This window comes from Xenopus laevis, chromosome 1L, assembly GCF_017654675.1.
Source record: "Xenopus laevis strain J_2021 chromosome 1L, Xenopus_laevis_v10.1, whole genome shotgun sequence".
NCBI classification, from domain to species: domain Eukaryota; kingdom Metazoa; phylum Chordata; class Amphibia; order Anura; family Pipidae; genus Xenopus; species Xenopus laevis.
Window position 1 is genome coordinate 150,625,511 of NC_054371.1, and position 24,166 is coordinate 150,649,676.

General features: G+C 39.2%; 1 protein-coding gene across 1 annotated transcript; it reads right to left on the bottom strand.

Moving 5' to 3' along the window:
* Positions 1-8,256: 8,256 nt before the first annotated feature.
* Positions 8,257-18,316, bottom strand: pck2.L (phosphoenolpyruvate carboxykinase 2 (mitochondrial) L homeolog). The gene is given in 10 exon segments (NM_001090833.1): positions 8,257-9,089; positions 9,232-9,327; positions 12,025-12,162; positions 12,309-12,527; positions 12,879-13,041; positions 13,176-13,363; positions 13,448-13,651; positions 13,956-14,140; positions 14,366-14,620; positions 18,245-18,316. Coding segments are annotated over 10 exon segments (1,932 nt in total). The 5' UTR covers positions 18,274-18,316; the 3' UTR covers positions 8,257-8,634.
* Between the last annotated feature and the right edge of the window lie 5,850 nt (positions 18,317-24,166).

Consider the following 24,166-nt stretch of genomic DNA (forward strand, 5'->3'; position numbering starts at 1 on the left):
CGTAGACCATCCCCGACCCCTCTGGTGCAACGTGGACCACCCGAACCCCTCGGGCACTGAAGAGGTGAGTGCCGTGGAAAGGGTGGGGGCAGCAAAAGGAAGGTCGCAACCACCAGAGATTAATTTTACACTTTAGCACTTACTAATTTATAAACTCTTTTAAGAGAAGCCATAACTTATTGCTGTTTGTTGTACAGTTTACAGTGTAAAGACCAACTGTATGATTACCTGGATTTTTAAAAGTCTACAAGCGCCCTGCACAGAATGTGTACTTGTTTGTAACAAGTTTGTAACATGATCAACAACTGTAAGGTAAAATGATAAGACAAAGAATGCCAACATTTCTGTATCATGAATCCCACAGGGGAGCAGAGGATGGTCCTTTGTTTTGACCCTCTGTCCCTGGAAATGTTTGGTGCGTGATGTCTGTCACTAGGTTTCTGGGCAGAACATTCACTTTGAAATCTCAAATTGGAGCAGGCACTCAGGGGCAAAAACTTCCACCAGGCAGATGTTCAAATGTGAAGAAGTTTATTGTGTCAAAACAGCCTGACGCGTTTCGTTTTCCAAACACTTAATCATAGGCCTATGATTAAGTGTTTGGAACACGAAACGCGTGTAAGCGGATGGGGAATACCATTGAAAGGAAAGCTCTGCAAAGTGGTGTGGATAAAAAAAAGCAGAAGATTTTGCAATTCTTTATTGCTCATACTTTTTGGCGGTTTAAGTTCCTACTCCAGACTAGAAAAGAGTGGACATATTTGTAAGTTTACTCTTTTCTCCATAAAGGAACAACAAAATCAATAAATGAAACTGTTTTAAAAGTAATACAAATATAATGCAGTGTTGCCCTGCACTGGTTAAACTGATGTGTTTTCTTCAGAAACAATACTATTGTTTATATAAATAAGTTTCTGTGTAGCAATGGGGGCAGCTATTCAAAGGAGAAAAGGCTCAGATTACACTGCAGATAGCAGATAAACTCTGTAGAACATACTGGTATTATCCACTATTTAACCTGTGCCATACAGCCTTTTTTAAATTTTCACCATTGCTACACAGCTGCTTGTTTATATGAACTACTGTATAATAGTGTTTCTGAAGCACACAGACCTGTTTTACAAGTGCAGGGCAACACTTTCATTTGTTGGTGTCATTGTTTCTTTAAACCTCAGTTTCTAACTTTTGGATTAGGACAATGTTGGACAGCGGGGGCAGACTCAAAGCCTTTTATCAGAAATTGCAGCTAATCACTGTAAATCAATGGCTACTGTTTCTATAGACTTGGACACATAGCCCAATTCAGAGCCTTTACCCTATCAAAAAACCTTTGCTTAGTAGTTAAAGGGATACTGTCATGGGAAAAAATGTTTTTTCAAAATGAATCAGTTAATAGTGCTGCTCCAGTAGAATTTTGCGCTGAAATCCATTTCTTAAAAGAGCAAACAGATTTTTTTACATTCAATTTTGAAATCTGACATGGGGCTAGACATATTGTCAATTTCCCAGCTGCCCCAAGTCATTGGGGCTTGGGGCACTTCGCGCTTTAGTAAATTTGCCCCTGAGAGATTTAGTCACCCGACGACTAATCGCCTCTTCTTTGGGCGACTAATCTCCCCAAAAAGCCTTCCAGCCACTTGGAGTGCTTTGTTTTCCGAAGTTTCCTTGTGAGGCAACTTCAGGCGACTTCAGAAAACAAAGCACTCCGAGTGCCATCCCACTGAAGATTTAGATTTTAGCTAGCGGGAAGACAGTTCGGGGAGATTAGTCGCCCTAAGAAGAGACGATTTGTCAGCTGCATGAGTTAGAACAATAGCCACACATATTATGAGACCTGCAACAACACTATTGGCTATGGCATGCCGGTAGCCTTTCTTCCACTTAGGAAAAAGTAGGAAAAAACTTACAAACTAGATCTCCTCTCCCAGATCTCATATAAATGCTTAATGATTGCTATATTATGAAATTTAGCCCCACAGGCTGCTAACAACTTCAGCTTTTCCTGTCCTTCCTCTTTTCTTTATCATTAGTAAACATTTCCGTTGGTTATATAGCCATTTATTATTTTGCTGTAATTTGTTTGAAAAAAATAAAAATTGAACATTTTTTTGCAAAAAGGATGAATTAGTTTATAGACAAGGTGACACCAGGCCCAAAATCTCCATGAAGCCCACTGGACCTCTAGTTTTGTCTTTGTCCAAAATTAAAGGAGACACATCAGAATTTAAATGCTCAATCTACATTTCTTATAGCCAGATTATATAAAGATAATTTGCACAATATATAAAGAAAAGCTCTACAATTTAACATATTATATGAAGATAAGCTGTACATTTCCCAAAATATAATATTAAATTAGAGGGAACGGTATAATCACTGGGGATGCCAATATTTTAGGTTTTATTTCAAGAGAGTACTTTTCATTGATTCTATTTTTAAAATGTCTTAATTCAGTATGATGAAGCCTATATTAAGTTTTGATTTTTCACTTTGACTCGTAACCCATAGTACTGTACTGAAGAACACATTTTTTTTCAGTGATATATATACGTATCTGTGCTTTTTGTTTTCAGGTTACAAGTTGCTCCCTAGCAGCCTGCAGCACAGTGTGACAGAATAAGCACATGATGTACCCATTGTCTACTGGGAACATATGCCACTGCCATGCTTTCTCAATTACAGTCCTCAAATACCCCTACCAGGTCAGGACCTTAGTATATTATTGCTTGTATCATCAGTACTTGTATCCTATTTTTATGTGTGATATAAACATATTTCTATATATATTAAATATTAAATGGCATTACGATAATTTATAATTTAATTTCTAATTCATAATTGACGATAACTTATGTTGGGATCACCTTTTTTTCATTGCAATGCCTCTATTCTCTAACTATGAGGTAGCTCCTGGCCCTGACTCCCACCACATCTTTATAAAAATAAATATACATTATTTTTTATGTTTATCAGAATAAAAATACAAAGAATTTGAGATGTCAACATTATTTCCATTTGCTCTCCAGTTTATAAAGGGTTGTGTATGACAATAGTACAATAAACTACCATGTGGAAGAAAAGAGAAAAAGGGGGGGGGGGTAGAAAACAGAGAGCAATGAGGAGAAGTACATATCTCTGGTTAATCATGTGTGGATCATGTGTGGATTTTTCAAGTAGAAAAAGAGGAGGAGGAATGTCTGAAACACTCATGGCCAATCCACAAATATACATTATTTAATAATAACATTTCCTTGTTTTGTGACAAAAATTCACGTGATTTCAAAGATTCTGATTCAGTTTGGTCAGGTTTGGTTCGTCCGAATCTTGCTGAAAAAGGTTGAATTCTGGCTGAGTACCAAAGCAGCTCCTGGTATTCTTTGAAGCCTGACATTTCCTCAGTTTATTAAAACATTTGAGATTTTCCATCCTCATTTGGGAAATGTGATTTTTCGCTGGCATGCAACTTTTTCCCACAGCAAATCAAGAATGCACATATTTGGTTAAATTTTTTTCTTAAATAATCTAGCATTCTAGCAATCTAGCACCAATTTGTCATGGTTTCATTTGAAACTGTGTGCATTTTGTCATGTTCTCAGAGGTATTACAGTATATGTAGAATTGCCAGTGCTTGTATTGTGCAGTGTGTTCTGGCGATATTATGAGTTAAACATGCACTGTATGTATCCAGACAAATTTCTTTTGGGGCATTATACATGGAACTGGCACTGCTTTTATCCTGCATTAAATTTGTGTTCTGACGTATACATGAAATTGGGATACATTTATCATGCCATGTGTTTTGGAAGGTATTTAACATATATATGGCCTTGCATTTATCCTGCCATGTGTGCAGGGATATGCTCGAGAAAGGGGCGTGCCCCGAAACGTTGCATTTCTGCATTAAAATGAATTCATGGGGTTACCTGCAACAACAGTCTTGTGTGCCAGTGTGCTGACTTTCTACCTCTTGCATTTTTCCTGCCATGTGTGCAGGGATATGGTATATGAAATTGGCCCAGGGATTCTATGAAGAAATTTGTGTCCCGCTCACACACAAAGATCACTCTCTTCTAGGGTACAAGGCTTCTAGAAAGCTAAAGGAACAGTAACACCAAAACAATGAAAGTATTTTAAAGTAATGAAAATATAATGTATTGTTGTGCTGTATTGGTAAAACTGACATGTTTGCTTCAGAAACTCTACTATAGTTTATATAAACAAGCTGCTGTGTAGCCATGGGGGCAGCCATTCAAATCTGAAAAAGGAGAAAAAGCTCCGGATATACAGCAGGTAATAGACAGTGTAGTATACAATGAGATTCTTCAGAAGTTATCTGTTATCTACTGTGTATCCTGTGCTTGAATGGCTGCCCCCATGGCTACACAGCAGCTTGTTTATGTAAACTATAGCAGTGTTTCTGAAGCAAACACACCAGTTTTACCAGTGCAGGACAACAGTACATTATATTGTCATTCCTTTAAAACACTTAATTTTTTGCTGTTATTCTTCCTTTAAGCTCCAGAAAGGAGAGCAAAAAAATCACACCATCTCTGAAGGGGATGGCTGAAACACAATAGGCTCCAGTTTTATAATAACATTGTCCTTAATGTTACTGGTACAGTAGAAGTTTTTCCTCTGTATCCATTCCTTATTATTCTTGAGTTGGCACATAAAGATAATGTATAATAAGTATAATGTAAGAAGCCCTGTACAATTCTTTTCTATACCTCCCTTCCCGAGGGAAATAATGACACTGGTATCATAAGGGGCTACAGGAAACAACAGTGCCACTTGCGGTATAAAATAAATGCAGAACAGTTACCTGTTCATGCAGTGTGTAGAGGAGGGTGATCTGCAGTACACACCCCAGCTATATTCTGGAGAAAAGTGCAGTGGCCACCCCTCAGCAATTTGAAGTTCAATGTGCAGGTCTTTAAAATATACTGTATGAAACACAGACCAAAGCTGAATACAGTATCTGATCTTTGACTGGGATGCCAGGGGCCCACAAGAAAACCTTCGGCTGAGGGCCCACTTTCCAAACTATTATACCTCCTCTCCTCACTCAACCTCTTTATTCTCCTAGTCTCTTTTCTCTACATACTATACTCTATTCTTCCATTATTAAGCCTCCTTTTTACCATGAAGAAATAGGGAATGACCATGAAATATGCCAAATAATTTCAAGTGATAGGCCCAGTGACACCAGGAGTTTTCCTGGTATCCCGGTGGACCAGTCTGCCACTACCTTTCAGTGTACACTTAGAAGCTGATATAAAATTAGTATTAGTATCCATTTGTACTGTAATTTGCACAGTACAAGTGTTTATAGAAGGATAAAGGTCGGTCTCTGTTTTTCTCTTTGCAGCCACAAACATGTCTAAAGTACAACACTGGCTTCTGGCACTGGGACAGCACTGACTTTTGCAAAAGTATGTAAGCTCTTACATAGTTTATTTATTTAAGAAACTGTTTTGCCTTACAGTTATGCAAATGCCTTCACCCTTTTGTTTTGATAATAAAATGTTAACATTGCATTAACCAACTCTATAATACAGACGAAGACGCAAGCTTTTTTGCCAGGCAAAGAAGTAAAATTTAGCTTCTTAATACATTTGTAATATTTCTCTGCAAGTTTATGCGGCCAAGAAAACTACTAAATCATTCTGCTGGACTCTAGTTAATAATTGACAGTTCTTTCCCTGGTACAAGGATCTGCATAACTTGTTGACTAAAGCAAATTTTACTGCTTTGGTTAGTGATTACAAAGTTCATAAAAAGACAAGCGTAACCACTGTTCAGCAGTGTCTGTGACGTGGAACATATCTATTCAGAGGAGCTGCATGAACGAATTCCATAATCAAAACTCTTATACCACATGCTAAGCCGCCAGATCTTGGGTGGATTTTGAAAAATGAGCCGCCTTGATCCAGTTATATAGCCTAATGGCTGAATGATCAGAACACAGGAAAAGCCAAGAACAGGTAGGTTTTCCCAAATCAGACAATGGAACAAATGCAAAAATAATCATCATAGATCTCTACACTCAAGAAAAACAGCCAAATTGGTTGACCATACTACGAAGCATGTTGAGAGTAAAGATTGCTGATAAAAGCTGACCACTCCAGATGAAGTCAAAAACTTATTAGTCTGTATACAGATTCTTCTAACCAAAATCTGTCCAAAATTGGCCAAATATCTATGATGCAGGTATTCTGTAGAATGATGACTGCATCGGTGAGTTGATGTGGCCTACCTACATCTTGAGGATGGCAGTATAGGCTTCCATTAGGATCCCTTTCTTTGGCAAGAGCCAAAAGATCAGATCAGCACACTTTGGTCTAGTATATTGGCAGCTAAATCAGGGAAAGATCTTCTCAGCTGGAAACCTTGCCAAATGATTGGTACATGATTGCCAATTTGTAGCCCCTATATGGACTGGCAGCCTACAGGTGACTCTGTTTGGCAGTACACATGTTTTTTTTGCAACCAAAACTTGCCTCCAAGGCTGGAAATATCAATGAAGCAGGTATTCTATAGAATGATGACTGCATCAGTGAGTTGATGTGGCCTACCTGCATCTGGAGGATGGCAGCATAGACTTCCATTAGGATCCCTTTCTTTGGCAAGAGCCAAAAGATCAGATCAGCACACTTTGGTCTAGTATATTGGCAGCTAAATCAGGGAAAGATCTTCTCAGCTGGAAACCTTGTCAAATCAGCGCAGCTTGCTGTGCATAGCATTAGGTCAATATCCCACAAGAACATTTTGCAAACTGATTACACTAATTCCAACGTTATAAACATAAATATTAGACAGACATAAAATGTTAAAATGGCACTCTCAGTAAGATGCTCTGCTTGCCTCCAAGCCTGGAATTCAAAAAAAGCACCTGCTTTGAGGCCACTGGGAGCAACATAGTAGGGGTCGGAGAGCAACGTGTTGCTCATCAGCCATTGGTTGGGGATCACTGCACCTAGGGCCTGAACCACACACACACTGGGTTTTAAAGCTCATCAGTGCAATGCAGAGTGTGCAGGGAGTGGATCCATTAAAACAGAATTTTTGTTGAGGAGAGAAGTCCTCGTCTTTATGCAAAGCAGAATGAATTCTGGAAAGGTATCCCAGGATCGCTCCTAAACTTCCCATTTACAAGGAGATTGGTCAGCATTTAGTACCCTTCCCGCCAATGTTTCATTGAAATCAGGGCATATGTACAATTTGCCTTTGAAAATAGTTTCTGTTGTGCAGATTAGGCAACATAGGAAGAAGGTTGTTTCATAGCCAATACTTTGACAAAGAAGTGTGGCAGCTACTGAATGTTGATGCATTTTCTGGAGTGGCATTGGTCTTAAAAGTGTCTGTTCACTCTTGGACCAAAGTGCCACACATATGGGAGAAGAGAGATGCTACAGGCTGTATAGCCTATGTCAGTGTTTTGTCTCAGGGGAAACAAGGGACTTTGCTTTGACTTTTTATTTATCCCTGAAGCTCAGCACCAACTATCCGTCACAAGAGGGAGCAATATGTACGTCAGTCAAACTACTTGTGAATAGACACACTGGGGTCATTTACCAAGAGGAGGGCAGAGAGCAAAGTGTAAGTTTCAGCATGCCTTGCTCTGTACAAGAAAAAACTGAGCAATTAAATTAGCTGCCTAGGAAATTGCCAGCCTCTATGAATTCAGCATTCCATGCCCTTTAACATATGGTATATAATGCTTTCTGGATAATGTAAACTTAAGGTGATTATCAAGCCAAGTCATGGAAAAAAGGGATCATAGATAAATATTTAAGAGCTATATTAGGCAGTGTAAGGTGATCTACCCCCCCTATGGCCAAACACAACTGGGAAATGCTCTGGGATGAAGTGGACAATAGGATTTATTTACAAATGCCCTGCTTTCCTTTAAAATCCCAGTATAATGTTGGGCACGTATGAAGTAGCACATGCTGCAATTCAACGATACATAAGATAAGTTGCATTTAGCCCATGTTATCATTTGTTAATTTGTGTGCAAATGGCATGACCTAAGGCACAGCCAATATATAACATATATCATAAATAAGGGCATTAATGGGTACTTTCTTTGGTGCAGGCTAAGTGAAAGTGATTAGTTTAATATAGATGTCAATTCCAGGCCTCCCTCACACAGAAGTATGAGAACATTCATCAAATTAGGCTGAACCAGCATGTTGGATGTTGGAGCAATTCTTCAGTGGCTCTACCCCTCATACTGTAACATTACACTCATTACAGCATTACAAAATTTATTTCAATAAAAAAGGCAAGGAAGAATCCCACAATTAAAGTCTAATTCCTGAGTTCACCTCCCTAGTGCATTTCAGAGGCAGACACAGATGATATTTTTCTTTGGTTACATTAAGGCACTGAACACTGCACTTACTCTTTGGCTCATAATATGCAGTTGGAATCTATCAAACGTTTTATTTACCCACCCCTTTAGTACCTTTACTGGTACAACCACACTGCTTAATTTTTCGAATGCAATGAGGCAATAATGTTTTAAATTGTGTTGTGTGGCAGGAAGACATCAATTCAGGATGGTAGCACGATAAGCTACTTGCCCTGTATACAAGAGCATTTTTCCCCACAGTACTGACTCCTGTCTAATCACATATTTTGCACCCTTCCTTCCAAGCCTCGCAGCTCTTCCATGATTTGTGGTGGTAAATCATCAGTCACTTGCTCTGTTAGGTATTTCCCAACATCTTGAACTTCCTTCTCCCAGAATCCTTTTGGTAGTGAAAATAATGAATTTGTGTCAACCCCCCCTAACCCTTGTAGATTGAGTGCCCCTTCAGCAGGAAGGTACCCAATGGCACTCTGAAGGGCACTTTCCTCTCCTTCTACCCTACGGAAGATCCAGTCAAGCACACGGGCATTCTCCCCAAATCCAGGCCACAGGAATCCTCCTTCTGCATCCTTTCGGAACCAGTTGACATGAAAGATTTTGGGAAGCTGGAGGCCTGGCCTGTTCTGTAGGCTTAGCCAGTGAGAGAGGTACTGGCCAAAATTATAACCAAAGAAAGGTCGCATTGCAAATGGATCATGCATTATAACTTTACCTGTAAAGAAAAGGAAGAAAGGGAAGAGAGATGTGTGAACACCGTGGCTGTTGATTAAGAGTATATGTATAGGGAATAATAGCGTTTTTAGAAGATTCTGGGAGAAGAGGTGATACAAAAAAGAACATTGTTTTGTCCTCACCCTTGTGTTCTGCAGCTGCTGTGGCCTCTGATCTCATAGAGGCTCCAACAAATACTCCATGATTCCAGTTAAAGCTTTCATACACCAAGGGAACGCCTGAAAAGTATATTTGTAAAGTATATTTGTATACCGATAACCATCAATGTTACTTTGAACTATTAAACCAGACCTGACCTTTATAGTTTAAAGACACATTTTGGAACAAAATTATTCTTAGCCTATAATAAGGTTAAAATATATATATATATATATATATATATATATATATATATATATATATATATATATATATATATATATATATATATATATATATATATATATATATATATAAAAACACAACATTGTTACAGTCACACTCCCAATAGTTTGCAGGATAGTAAACAAGCATTTGTACCCAACTATCGCTTTAAGACACCCTGGTTGGAGTAGTCCTTTTAATACAGTACATTTTCAGCTTTCACTTCTGGGTGTTACAGGGGTTTAAACAAATTATACACATGCATTTGTCATTTACAGCTTGTTTGCGTAAGACTAATGTCACAGAGGAAGATATGCACATTTCAGTAGCTGGTAATGTATTCTGGAAAAACACAGGGACAACAAAATGTCACTTTCCCTTGTGGGCAACTGGGTACTAGCAAGCCACAACTGCCACCCAATTGTGCCACAGGTGTGGTGGTTTCAGTTCAGTGACAAGTAACTGAGGACAACCGTCCTGAGCTGACGCCATCCTGCGAAGATGTGAACTAATAAATAATCTTATAAATAAGAGCAAACATAAGATAATACAAATATACCCAAATTTAAATATTTGCTAAATGGGATTACAAGATGATTAATACAGCCTGGTTTCCTGCTGCCCCTTTTAGACTAGAAGAACTGGTTGCAACACATTTTTGCATGAATTAGACAATGTCTTGTTTGCGGGAAATGGCTTGAAACAGGAGGAGTGGAAAAATAAAAATTGCAAAAAAATGCAGGCGTTTTGAAAAGTTAACATACAGTTTAACAGAAAAGAAAGTTCAGAGTCACAAATTACTGTGTGCACTCTAATGGTAAGGAAGATGCCTTGTTGAATTATGTAAATATCTTTTCAATTGGGATAATAAATATTGGCTATTTAAGTAGTTATGGGTGAAAGAGAGGAAAGAGGCTGTTACAAAAAAAGCTCAGGAAACTGGGTGTGACAGTGAACGTGTAAGAAACATTGGAGTGTTGCCAATGAACAAAGAGAGAGAGAGTGAGTTAGAACTGGATCTACTGTGGAAATGGATGAGTGCAGGGAAGAAACCAGTTTGGTTTCAGAGGTGACTACGTGGAGACTGCAGAGCTTAAGGATGGAGGTGGAACAGGTGTGTTTGTGTCCTTGAAAAGCATGCAATATATTATCCTGCAAAGGCAAATTTGGCACCAAAATGCACAGTCAAATAAGTACACTGTACTGCACACCTGCAACTCACATAGAAAAGCACCCAATACTTTTGTTTGCCGTGCACAGCATGTTCTGTGATTATAAAGCCACATCCTAGATACACATCAACATACCTGCTTGCATAAAATATCTGGGACTACAGCTACTATTTAACCTAATCCTTCATAACAGATCCCATACCTGTACACAATTAAGCGAGAATGCCACTGTAGTCACAAAGAATGCAAGATATACTAATGTATATGTATGTTGAGTAGAGACAATTACAAAGCATAATCCTAGTGTGTAAGATTACTATCAAATTTGTATGGGAATTGTACATTTAATATATATTTTTAATTAACACTGAAACATTTGGGAGATGAAACAGCCTAATTTGTCACCTGGTTGTCTGGTCCAAACAATAGGAGTCCTCTCTAATTTAGAATTCAAAGGTCTGGCCTGGAAACTGCTTTTCCCCCACATGCCAAGATCAACCCTCATATGTTAGCCTAAAACACAGTACACATAATTCCCACAGGCCTAGTTCTGCCCTTATATGACAGCATAAAGCACAGTATGCATAATCAGCAATCAGAAAGGGGTCATTGACTGCCAGAATCATGTATACCCATAATGCTGTATGGATAACTTCCTGTAAATAACTAATATGCTAGCACCATTCAAAATGCACTAATCAGTGGAGACTTCTAAAAGCCCACCTATACTGTATATAAGTATGGCTACAGTAGGGCAAAGTAAACACACTGGGCCCAGGAGAGGACTGCCCATCTTAACAGATCAGAAGGAACCCTTACATCATGGACCAGGCACCAAACAGAAACTAAGGAGAGGTATACTTAGACTGTCTGTCTGAGTTAAAGGTTGAACAGACCGTTTATAAGGTATGGTGTGGAACAAGGGCCATTGTGTGTAATTTTAGTTTATTTATTCAATTGTGTGTCCTTATAGAGTATATTTGTTTCATATGAGTTTGTGTGCTTATTGTGGTTTTATTGAGTAAAATCTTTCACTTTTTTATGAATATAGGTTTATGTAAATAACCAATCCAATCAATATAAAATCATTAACACTTTTTGGTCATCTCTTTGCCATACTATACTACAGAACCTTCCTTACACTTACTGTAGCTTGTTTTAGAGGCCAAGATGATGTAATTAAATAGAAACAAACATTGCCACCAACATTTATATCCTATATACAATCATGGGGTATACCGTATGTAAAAACTTACCTCTAAACGTTATAAAGCAGAACTGGCAAGACCTTTTAAACTCACAGATGCAAACTATCAGCGGACATCAGGACAAAAAACCTTTACACCTCATTTTCGCCTACCCATCAACTCAGTGACATACCTTCTGGCCTTCGCCCACCGAAGATAATTGCATCTATTGGAACACCTTCAGGGGACTCCCAGGCATCATCCATGATGGGGCACTGAGCAGCAGGGGCACAGAAACGTGAATTTGGGTGGGCACAAGGTTCCTTATCACCTAGACAGAGAAGCAAGCACAGTCATACAGATATGTCACCGAAGCAAAGGGAATCACTAGGCTGCCATATGCCATGTTAAGGCGGAAATATGTTGGTATTTTGAATTATTATAAAACTGGGTTATGCAGATCAGTGGAATCCTTACCTGGTTTCCATGATTTTCCAAGCCAAGAAGTTACATTGACCCCAGGAGGAAGTGGTTGATCCAGTCCCTCCCAGTACACTCCTCCATCACTGGTCTCTGCCACGTTGGTAAAAATAGTATTTCTTTCCACAGTACTCAATGCATTGGGGTTGGTCTTTGCGGATGTCCCCGGAGCCACACCAAAAAAGCCATTTTCTGGATTAATGGCACGAAGCCGGCCTATGGAGGTGAAAAAATAAAATTGCTAGAGAACTGCCATCTCATTAGGCACAGCAAATTCAGTCACCCACAATAAGCTTGCAGACGTCCATTCATCTAAGATATATTTAATTCTTCCTGTGTTCAATGTAACTTGCTATACAATAGAAGTCTGTCCTACGGCCACATGACTGCACATAAATCTCAAACTGTATCTAATCTAATTGTACAGGCTCCTTAACCATTCACTGCTTTATGTGCCATTCAATAACTAAAGACACACTGTTAAACACCTCTAAAATATGTTGCCTTCTAAAGCTCACATGGCTTATACTTTGCATCTTTTTTTCACTCAGTTTCCATCAACCTCACCTTCACTGTCAAATTTCATCCAAGCGATGTCATCTCCTACACACTGTACCTTCCAGCCAGGCAAAGATGGGCGCATCATTGCAAGGTTGGTTTTTCCACAGGCACTTGGGAAGGCAGCAGCGATGTATCTCTTACGACCGGCAGGATTTGTGATACCCAAAATCTGGCAGGTGACACACAGCCCATAAATTCAGGGCACAGAAGTAGAAGAGAGAAGATGCAGAAGACAAGACAGAGTGGAGGTAGTGGAGGGTGCAGAAGAGATAGGGCACATGGATCAGGCAGCTCTTCTCTCACCAGCATATGTTCTGCCAACCATCCCTCATCCTTGGCTATTCGGGAAGCAATACGAAGAGCAAAGCATTTTTTCCCTAGCAGAGAGTTTCCCCCATATCCACTGCCAAAGGACACAATCTCACGAGAGTCTGGAACATGGGCGATAAGTGTCTTCTCTGGATTGCAAGGCCATGAATTTACAAGGGGTGCTGCACAAGGGAAAGTGGGTGTTACATACACACAGTATTGTTCAGGATATTAGTGTCTTCTTTTGCCACTAGGAGAACCATTACCTTTCAGGGGAAGTGGCTGTCCCACTGAATGTAAGCATTTTACAAAGTCTCCATCTCCCAAAGCATCAAGGACCTGTGAACCCATCCGTGTCATGATGCGCATGCTGGCTACTACATAAGGGGAGTCAGTGAGTTGGACGCCATATTTAGACAATGGGGAACCTACAGGACCCATGCTGAATGGAAGCACATACATGGTACGACCTGGAAGAGAATGACATGTTAGAGTTGAAGTGAAGTGAAGTGAATCAGGAGTGAAAGAATGTATAGAAAAATATGGTTAATAGTCAAAGAACTTTACCATCCTCTTCAACGTATTTGAAGAGGATGGTAATAAGAAAGAATTAGTGCTATTCTTAAATAATAGATAATAAAGGTAAAATGAAAAATCTGTGATAAATGGAAAGCAGAAAAGAAGTGAGAGAAAGAAGAGAGTTAAGCAAGTAGAACGAATAAAGCAGAAATGAATGTTATGATATTAAAGAGGTGAGACAGAAAATGAACAGACCCCTCATGCAGCCAGGAAAGCGTTCTGCTTTTGCTTTTTCAAAATCCTGTGGGGACATCCAGTTTCCAAGCTGCCCCTTGACTCCAGGTGTAGGGATCGGCACCGTGTCCCTCATGTTCTCTGTCACGATCACAGTCTTACTTTCAACACGAGCAACGTCCTTTGGATCAGTTCTAGCCAGCCAGCTGTAATGAGGAAACCAGACATTGCTGTATTTATTGGCATATTTATTAAAGGCATAATGCCACATTTACTGCTGGTTGTAAAAAAACATAAATATGCTGTATAATGTAGGTGATTCAGCAGTAATCTTATCACAGACAGAATTAGGAATGGGACCCACATGTAACAGCATAGTATGAAATTGTATTTGTTCACAGGGGAACATGTACAGGAGACAGTTTTCTTACCAATTGGGGTACTTGTGCAGTTTCTTCAACATCCCCTCTTGCTGCAGTACTGTCACTATCGTTTCATTCTCGGTGGTGGTTCCATCACAGATGTGAATGTTTTTGGGGTCACAAAGTTCTGCTCCTTTCACAACAAATTCTCTTATTGCAGGGGGCAGCCGCTCCATATGCCCATTTAAAACTCGCATTGCATGTGCCCCTCTGCATCTTGTTTTTTGTGATTCCACCCATCCTCTGACTACTCGGGAGCAAGGCCTGAAGGAAAGATAAAGGATGACATTCCATGCAGTACAACAAAAACACTGTAATGTATTGTGTTTTTCACACTTTTGTGCAATAAAACTATAATTAAATTATGACAGATTATAATAATAAGACATAAAAGATGAACTACAAATATACATAAAATGCAGCGCCAGTAAACTTACAAAGCCTGATATTATAATGGCCCATAGTGGGAAGCGCAGATAGTGTCAGTGGTGATGTGCCATCACAGTAAGAACCTGGTTTTACCAGGTTTATATATAATACTTTGCTCAGTGTAATTATTTTAAAGGGGAACTGTCACTGAAATAAATGTGTTTTTCAGAAATATGTTTTCTTAATAGTTTTTGACTAAATGGTTTAATAGTGTGCATGCTCAACCTAACATATTTTTCCTACTTCAGACGACTCAACCAGGTTGTCTGTCAGTGGTACACTGCAGCTTATTGACTCATGCGAGAATCAGCCTAATGGGAGTCCAAAATTGTTGCCTTGTAACAATTCCAAATTAGAGTGCTGCAGTTCTCTGGAATATAGGTAATAGTTCAGGCAGTCTTTGGCACACAGACTTTCTGGCACAGAAAGATATATGTTTTGAGCAATACCAGTCTACACCAGTTCTTCTTGGTTTTCAAAGCTTATATAGAAGGCCTACTCTGTCCTTTCCACCTGACCTTTAACCCCCAACATGGAATAAACAGCAAATAGCCAAGAGCTAAGGTCATTTAAGGTTGTTTTGGCTTGCCAAAGGAGCTGATCTAAAGTGTATGGACAGCAAATGTTATGTCTCTGTTTTTCCCAGATTAAAAAAAGACAGCACCAACTCCAATCACTTCATATTATAGATAATAGGAATTGTTTAGCTAATGGCAAACATGCACAGATTCTTCTTTCCAGGTGATAAAATGTACTGTACACCCTGCAATTCCTCTTATAGGTCCCTGGAGATAAAACGCCATTGTCACATGAATGCTTTTTATTCTACATGTGAATAGACACAGCCACAAATGACTTTTGACCCTACCTTATCACAAGCACAAAAATTATTTTATTTTACTGCTTATCAGTTATTTGCTTTATAGAGTTGTCCATTGTGGCCTTATCAGGGAGCTCAGAACTGCTCCAGAGACAAGCTGCTGTTTACCAGACCAGCAACTGCAAATGTGAGACCAGTTAACAGATGAGACACCCAGACAGGGTTAATTACACAAGCCTAACAATAAAGTTGGCTGAGAATGTTGCAGATGTTGGGTTATTATGAACAGACCTGAACGCAGTGGGTAATCACTACATAGCAGAAGATAGGATGTTTTATTTTATTTGCATGAAGAAATACTATGTTTTTACAGTATTTAATATGTGCAGCACTTTATTAAGAAGTTAATGAGAATACAACCCATTGCTCTTAACAGGACCAGCCACATGAGCACATAAGCCACTGTCAGTTAGGAACCCAACCAGATATGACCATCACTGGGGAAACACAAAGTCACAGTTTGTCTTTCCTTTACTGGACAGATACACATTCAGAATATTTGTATATATCCTGGCAATGCACAATCCTACTGCATTCTTTGGGTAGAAGAGAATGCGGAGAAATAGCTGGTCATTAATAATGTACATTTAAAAGATCACCGATATGAGAAACACAGCTACAGCTGTTTAAAGGTCCAGTACACCAATGAAAACCTCTTTACAACATGAGCAAAATAAATAGAATCATATGCTAAAAATATTTTTGACTTGCATATATATTTTATTCTAAAGCAGTACTAGTGCATTATTTTGATTTCACCATTCACCATTTATTAGCAGTGATAGTTTCATTAGCGATACCGTGCTCGGTATAAAGCCCCTTTCCCTCCACCCTTTGTTGTGACTGCTTGGATTTACAGATAAGTAGAGGTCAAGGATTATCCCCGCAGTGCTTATCTAATCATCTCCCAGAAATCACAGATTTTAAAAACAACAGGCAAAAAGTACGTACAGCACAAGCCCTATTTATTTAACTCATGTTGAACAAGGGGGGGGGTTAAACGAGGCAGATGTAGGCTAGAGCTCTCAATCTTTGTACTCCTGATCATATGCTAATAATTGTAATTCTGTGTACATATAAACTAAAAAGCAGGAGGTCCCAGCTTTGATGTAGCTAGCTTTCTTCATTGGGGCAGACATGCTCCAGAAACCTAGCAGTATATGGTTTTAGCTTGACATTTTAGTAATTAGTTATAAGTTACAGATGCTCATTTTAAGACTCAACTGGGCTTAAACCCTGATGTATTTGCACTAACCTTATCAGAATTTGCTGGCAGCTTGGTGTGAGTAACGAGTAGGGAAATATGTGCACTTCTGATGAGTAAATTAGGGCTAAAATAATTAAAGTTACAGACCTCCCAGATGCATGTCCATCAGAATGGGGATACTTATATATACCTCGGGCATTTTACATGGTGAATCCCAGTGGGGCCCTATTATTCCTCCTTACCAATACAATTCACTCAGCGCAAGCACAACAGCACTTCCCTGTTCCTGTTTATGACTGCAATTGCTCATACAGTGCCAGCCCTTGTTTTCTCCACTGCACCGACAATCAGAAGATGCCTTCTTCTAACATGGTGGGCTAAAATACTGATGCCGTTAGAGTGAAACCAGTGATGTAACTACATATCAGCAGACCCTCCTGCCTACAACTATACTGTCAGATCCATTCACTGGTGGGAGGGGGCCCCCACCAGTTTTATTTTTGCAGGGTGGGCCAGAAAAGTAACATTATGCCACTGGCTGACACTCAACACTGATTTCTGTAGTTATGACATAGGAATCAGTTCTAGGTAAAACTGGCTTTTGCTTTGTTTTTGCTTTTATTCACATCAAGTTACCAGCAAATTCTAATAAGGTTAGTGCAAAGACTTCAGGGTTTAAGCCCAGTTGAGTGTCTTAAAATGTGCTTGGGACTCTGTAACTAATAACAATGTCAACTGCGACTTTGAACACATCACTTAATATATCCCTGCGTCTCAGGCATTAATATCCCTGCGTTCCAGAATTAAACGGAATCCCTATGTAGATTTATTAATTCATAATAAAATGATATGAAGTGAGAAATGTGGCTGTGCATCAGCTTGCAATCAGGATCCAGGGTTCTACAGATAACTGCCCCTGTTTTCCAAATGATAAGTGTATGTGTCACCTCACTGTGTAAGTTGCAGCCCTTAAACATGAAGCAGAGAAGAGGGTAAGGCTAGAAGGCCAAATACTGTCAGGGGTTGAGAGTTGTAGTTCAACAGCGGTTATAAGGCTGCAGGTTGGACTTCCACATGTCTGATGTATTTACTGAGAGCATTTAAAAATGACCAACAATATATGACTTGGACTTGTATCCCACCCTGTGTATACAGGAAAACAAGACACAGCAGCCCTAATTAAAGTGCCTTCAGGTGTGATCCAAGCATCAGCTCTAAACTTGCATTTGCCTGGCCATGTGCAGCTAATGGGAAGGAGACACAGTTGGATTAGATGCAGGAATGTCTGTGACTGTCTCTAGCTCATTAGAGGGAATATCAGTTTCCTTAGTAGAACAGCTGTGCCATGCCCATGCCCAGTCCCCATACTCACCCCACAGCGCGCACGTAAAAAGACGGCATGTCAACAGCAGCAGCAGCAGTAGTAACAGAGAGCAGAGGTGATGAGACTGCTCCTGCAGGAGGAGAGGAAAGGCAGAGCGCGGGGATACAGGGTCCAAGAGAGGGGTGTGAAAGGAGGCCGGGGAGGGGCAGGGCAAGAGAAAGACCAGTTGGGGGTGGTTAAATTAGGCTAAAGGTCTGATCGTGTTTATCTGTACGTGTGGTTACATCCTGCATCAGTAGAACCATTACAGCGCACACCCCCAAGTCATCGTGTCACCCGGTTTTACCCCTCCCCAGCTTCCTAGACTAGCCGGACGTACCTCTCACTCAATTGGCTCGGTCTAGCCGAGCCTCTCTTCCCCTCGCCACGCCCACCTCCCCTCACAATGCCTCCCTACTGCAGTGAGAATTGTGCCAAGTCACTGGCTGCAATTAGTGCTACTTGGGGCGCCCCTCCTCTTCGTGCAGCTGATGTAACTTAAGGCATGTACCCCCACAAACACATGGGCCTGCCTGGCGTACGTGTGCCTTAGACGCTTAGTAATGAAAGTTCTTGCTACATGTTATATGGTGACACCCTGAGCATATGAGCTAGTTCATTACACTGAGCCACTGTTCCTCTACAGAAATAACAGCAAATACACATTTGTGAACAGTGCATGAGTGTGAGTGCTGCTGCAATAGGCCACACAACTCCTTTCAGTGACAACTGCGTGTGCTGGATGCTTTTTCTTTCATAGAAAATTATGATTTTAGCTCTGATTGAGGAGCGACAGATCAGTGAGATGCACAGGGAACAATTGCAATAGGACCACACTTCTTCCTGAAAAGTACAGTTTGTACAGTTGTGTAGGGCACCAATGTTTCACTGACTGTGGAGATATTTGTCCAAGGGAGGCCCAACATTATTTTTTGCAGGGGTCAACCTGTTTTTTTGTATTATTCCTATTTTTATATAATTATTATTTACTAAGAGACAACAAATGAGTCATACCTACCATTGATATAGTGAAACGTGCAACTGTCCCACTCCCTGCTCCAAAGGAGCTTACAGTGTCATTTTCCTGCAGCAGACATATAAACTATATTATTTCATTTATAAAGCATGTGAAAATAAAAACATTTTTGAAAAAAAAAACTATGGGAATAGCTGCAGCACAACCTACCTGTATACTATTGGCATGTGGGGGGAACGGGCACAAACACACAAAACCATGCAAACTCCTGCTCCACCAGCATACCCTCATTTTAGGGATGCACTCAAACCAATTTTTCTGTCCAGGTATGGGACCTGTTATCCAGAATGCTTGGGCAGTGTCAAACTAGCCCACCAGGATACCAGGAAAACTCCCGGTGGGCCAAGGTGTCAGTGGGCCCTCCTGCTTCTAAACATTTGGGTTATGTCATGGCCATTACCTATTTCTACGAGAATAAAGAGGCTAAATAGATAGAATAATAGGTTATAGTATGTAAAGAAAAGAGACTAGGAGAATAGAGGTTGAGTAAGGAAAGGAAGAAAATAATACTTAGGGGACGATTCACTAACTTCGAGTGAAGGATTCGAAGTAAAAAAACTTCGAATTTCGAAGTGTTTTTTGAGCTACTTCGACCATTGAATGGGCTACTACGACCTTTGACTACGACAACGACTTCGAATCGAACTATTCGAACTAAAAATCGTTCGACCGTACTGTCTCTTTAAGAAAAAACTTCGACCCCCTAGTTCGCCATCTAGTACCGAACTCAATGTTAGCCTATGGGGAAGGTCCCCATAGGCTTGGCTAACTTTTTTAGATTAGTCGAAGGATTTGAATTCCCCAGTCGGATATCGAGGGTTAGTTAACCCTCGATATTCGACCCTTTGTGAATCGGCCCCTTAGAGTGGGCCCCTGGTCTAAAGGTGTTTGGGTGGGCCCCTGGTCCAAGGGTTTTTGGTGGGCCCCTGGTGTCCCAGTCCGACACTGTGCTTGGGACCTGGGGTTTTCCAGATAATGGATATTTCCATAATTTGGATCTTCATACCTTAAGTCTACTAAAAAAATCATGTAATCATTAAATAAACCGAATAGGCTGCTTTTGCTTCCAATAAGGATTCATTGTATCTTAGTTTGGATCAAGTACAAGGTACTGATTTATGAGAGAAAAAGGGAATAATTTTTTAAAATTTGGATTAATTGGATAAAATGGAGTCTATGAGAGACAGCCTTTCCATAGTTTGGAGCTTTCTGGATAATGGGTTTCTGGATAACGGATCCCATACCTGTATTTTGCCTAATACCACATCTTTCACAAAGGATTTGGTTGAATTCCAAAGGATATCCTAATTTGCATATGCAAATTAGATCAATAGAAGGATTTTTAAAAATCTGCTCAGGCAGCATGGAAAAAAATCGAGGATTTCCTTAATTACGTGACCTTAAGTCATGTGTTTTTAAGGGTTCAGATTTTGTTGTACCACGCGCAGCCAATAAAAGGTTTTGATTCAGCTGAATCCTGCCATTTAGAGCATCCCTAATTGTAGCCCACTAGAATGTTTACAAGATGTTCATGTGCAGAGATGGCACAAGATAGTTTATTTCCCTAGTTCAAAAAATGTAATCTGCCAGCCTTCTTTTCCCCAGTGGGCACAACACTTTAATGTAGTCCTAAATTTAGTAAAAATCAGAGGCCATTTCCTCAGCATTTCTAAAAGTTAGTGGGCCTCATATGTATAAATGCTAGTGGTTCTACTCATATGACATATGACTCCCCTTCCCAATACTCCCTCCCACATGCACATCATTGATCTGTATCATTTATATAGCCCTTGATCATATTAACATAATGTTCATTTAAATTGAAGTTACCTTTTAATATGTATAGAATGGTCATTTCTAAGCAACTTTAAGAGGGAGCATTAGTGCAGAGACTTGGTAGGGCAGAGGGTATGAAGAACCGTACAACTTTGATCAGAAAAGAACAGTAAGACTCTTTTATCTGCTACTATTTTTCCTTCATACAGGTTATGATCTTCAGTGATTTATTGCTGCAGTCTTAAAGCCCAGACTTTGCCAATGTGGGGTCTATCCCATCGGAGTCTGCCACGCTAGGATAATGTAAAATAAAAATCAGATATTTGTTATCAAAAGACTAAACAGTAAATGCTACTTGCCGTTTTAAAATCTGAATAATGGGAAGTACCCCGATCGATTATGCTGGGCCACCATGATCTACTGGTCACATCATAAATGGTTATGTATACCCCCTTGTTCAACATGAGTTCAATGTGCAGAAGATACTTTTTGCCTATTATATTAATCACTATAAATCATTGATTACTGTTATGTCTTGAGCTAAATGGAGAAATTTAAGATATCCCATGTATGGTAGATAATCCATTTATATTTTAATTAGATTATATTTTACATGATGAAAACAATAGGCAAGAAGTATGGCCATCGGTGCAGCAAGGTCTAAGAAGAGCAGACATATGGCCTTGAATTTTCACCAGACCGAGGGATATTTATTCAGTACAGTGTAAATAATGTTTCCAATTCACAACTTAAACAATTTAAACAATTAACCAAGTTGTTATTAGTTATAAAATTGCTATGTTGACTACCTGACAAAGGATACACTTTTCTGTAAATTGTTACATTTGCTCTTCATGGCATGACCTTGCACAGAAGCAAGTCTTGCTGTACTGTGTGTTTAGATGGGGTTTTCCATATAGCAGGATTCTTTAGCAGACAGTTGTACTTTTAGCACTGACTGTATTTATGATTCAGATGGGTGAGGCTTGACTATAACAAGCTTATTAGGCCTGGGTAAAAATGAATGAGAATTCCTGGATTGTTACTGCCTTGTGTGTTTATTAAGATGAGAGAGTTCAGTTGTTTATTTGGAACACAGCTATGCACCCAAGCAACTAGAAAAATCAAACCTGCAACACATTTCCCTCATCAGATACCTCAGAGATAAGATACATGGAATAGAGAGGCCAGCTGCTGCTTGCTTATTATAGTAGGTCTGTACACCAGTTAATCACAAGAAAACAATTTCCTTGTGCAAATTTTGTGCAGATTATTATTGTGTGGATAAATTAATCATTTGCTAATTTATGGTTTAAAAACATAAATGTTTTGTAATAAATATGAACATAATGTGAAGCTGTTTAAGATGAGCTAACTGGTTTGGCTGGGTACAACAATAAAACAAAATATATTACATTGCTAGCCTAGTTTCTTTGGCTTTTTCTATTTACAAAAACTCAAACTTATCTTATCTTTTTGTTAAACCAAGCTCAACCAAACTCCCATCCATGATTTTATCTTATTTATCAATAAAATAGCTCGAAAAGACTCAATAAAATCAAGCGAAAAAACGAATTTGACTACCGAATTGCTTGACTTTTTTGAGTTATCGCCAAACCCCGATGAAACCCATCGCAGATCAGAATATCTTTAAATTGATGGATTTTCGAATTCGAACTTTTAGTAGCTTCGGGATTTATATTTTTTTCCTCTAAAAATTTAAGTATTTACCCAAAAAACCTCAACCAAAAAAATTGAGGTTTAGTAAATAACCCCCTAATACTTGGAAATTTTGTTAGGGCCCTCCCTAGTACAGTAGTATTTCAGTCCCCTTCAGGCCCAAGTGTTTAAACCATTCTGTGGTAGTTGTCAGTAGTTTTCAATGTATAGGCAAAAAATGTATCCACCTGCCTAATTTTGTTATGATGCATATTACATATTTTCTGTTAATCCAATAAACTTTATGTCACTGTTGAAATACTACTGTTTCCATAAGGCATGTTATATATTAAAAAGAAGTTGCTACTTTGAAAACTCAGCCAATGATAAACAAAACTCCAAAGAATTAAGATGGGTTTCCATACTTTTTCATATGACCATATTCCCCCCCCCCCTTACTGTCACTTGTTTACTCCTCTTTTATATAACACAGTTATAGGCAATGCATTCTGGGGACCTAATATTTCCATGTAGCATCATGGAACATCTATGATCCATTATGCAGAATGCTCGGGACCTGGGGTTAACAGATCTTTCTGTAATTTGGAGCTTCACACCTTTAAGCTCCCCACAGACGCGACGATTCTTCTTGCCGAACGACCGATTTTAGCGAAGTCCGACCAACCCTTCGAAATTATTGTGCGGTTAGTGGGATTCAAATGATTGTACATCTTACGATTTTTCACCCGACATCTGTCAGGAAATTGATCGGCCAGGCTAAAAAATCTTTGTCGGTCCCAGTGCAATCTCTCTATGTTTGCAGGGCCAAGCAGGCAGCTCCTTTTATTTTCCTGGCAAATTGGTCTTTTTAGTTGATGGTCAATTCGTACAATCGTACCGAGATAATCGTGGTCTCACGATGAGGATTGGATCTTTTAAAAATCTCAACATCAATGCCCAGCTTAAGTCTACTAGAAAATCATGAAAACATTACATAAACCCAATAGGCTAGATTTGCATCCAATAAGGTTAATTATTAGTTAGGATCAAGTACAAGGTACTATTTTATTATTACAGAGAAAAAAATTGGATTATTTAGATAAAACAGAGTCTAAATGAAGCTATAATTCAGAACTTTCTGGAAACTGGATTCTGGATCACATACCTGTAACTATTAACTGTATCAAATGTAAAATTTTGCATAAGTGAAGTTAATTCCAAGCAAAGTTAATTCCAAGTAACATGTATTATAATTGTAAAATGAGTTCTACATTTATAATACAGAAGAGCCATGAATATCCTGTTAATTGTATCATTAGAAACAGTGCTTGATGTCATTGGTTATAATCGCAGCGATTGACTCACTGACTCACTGAAATGTGTGTATTATAATAAATAAAGTGCCCCCTGATGCAAAATATGAGGATATTAGAAGACAACTCCGAGTTCCATGACCTGTA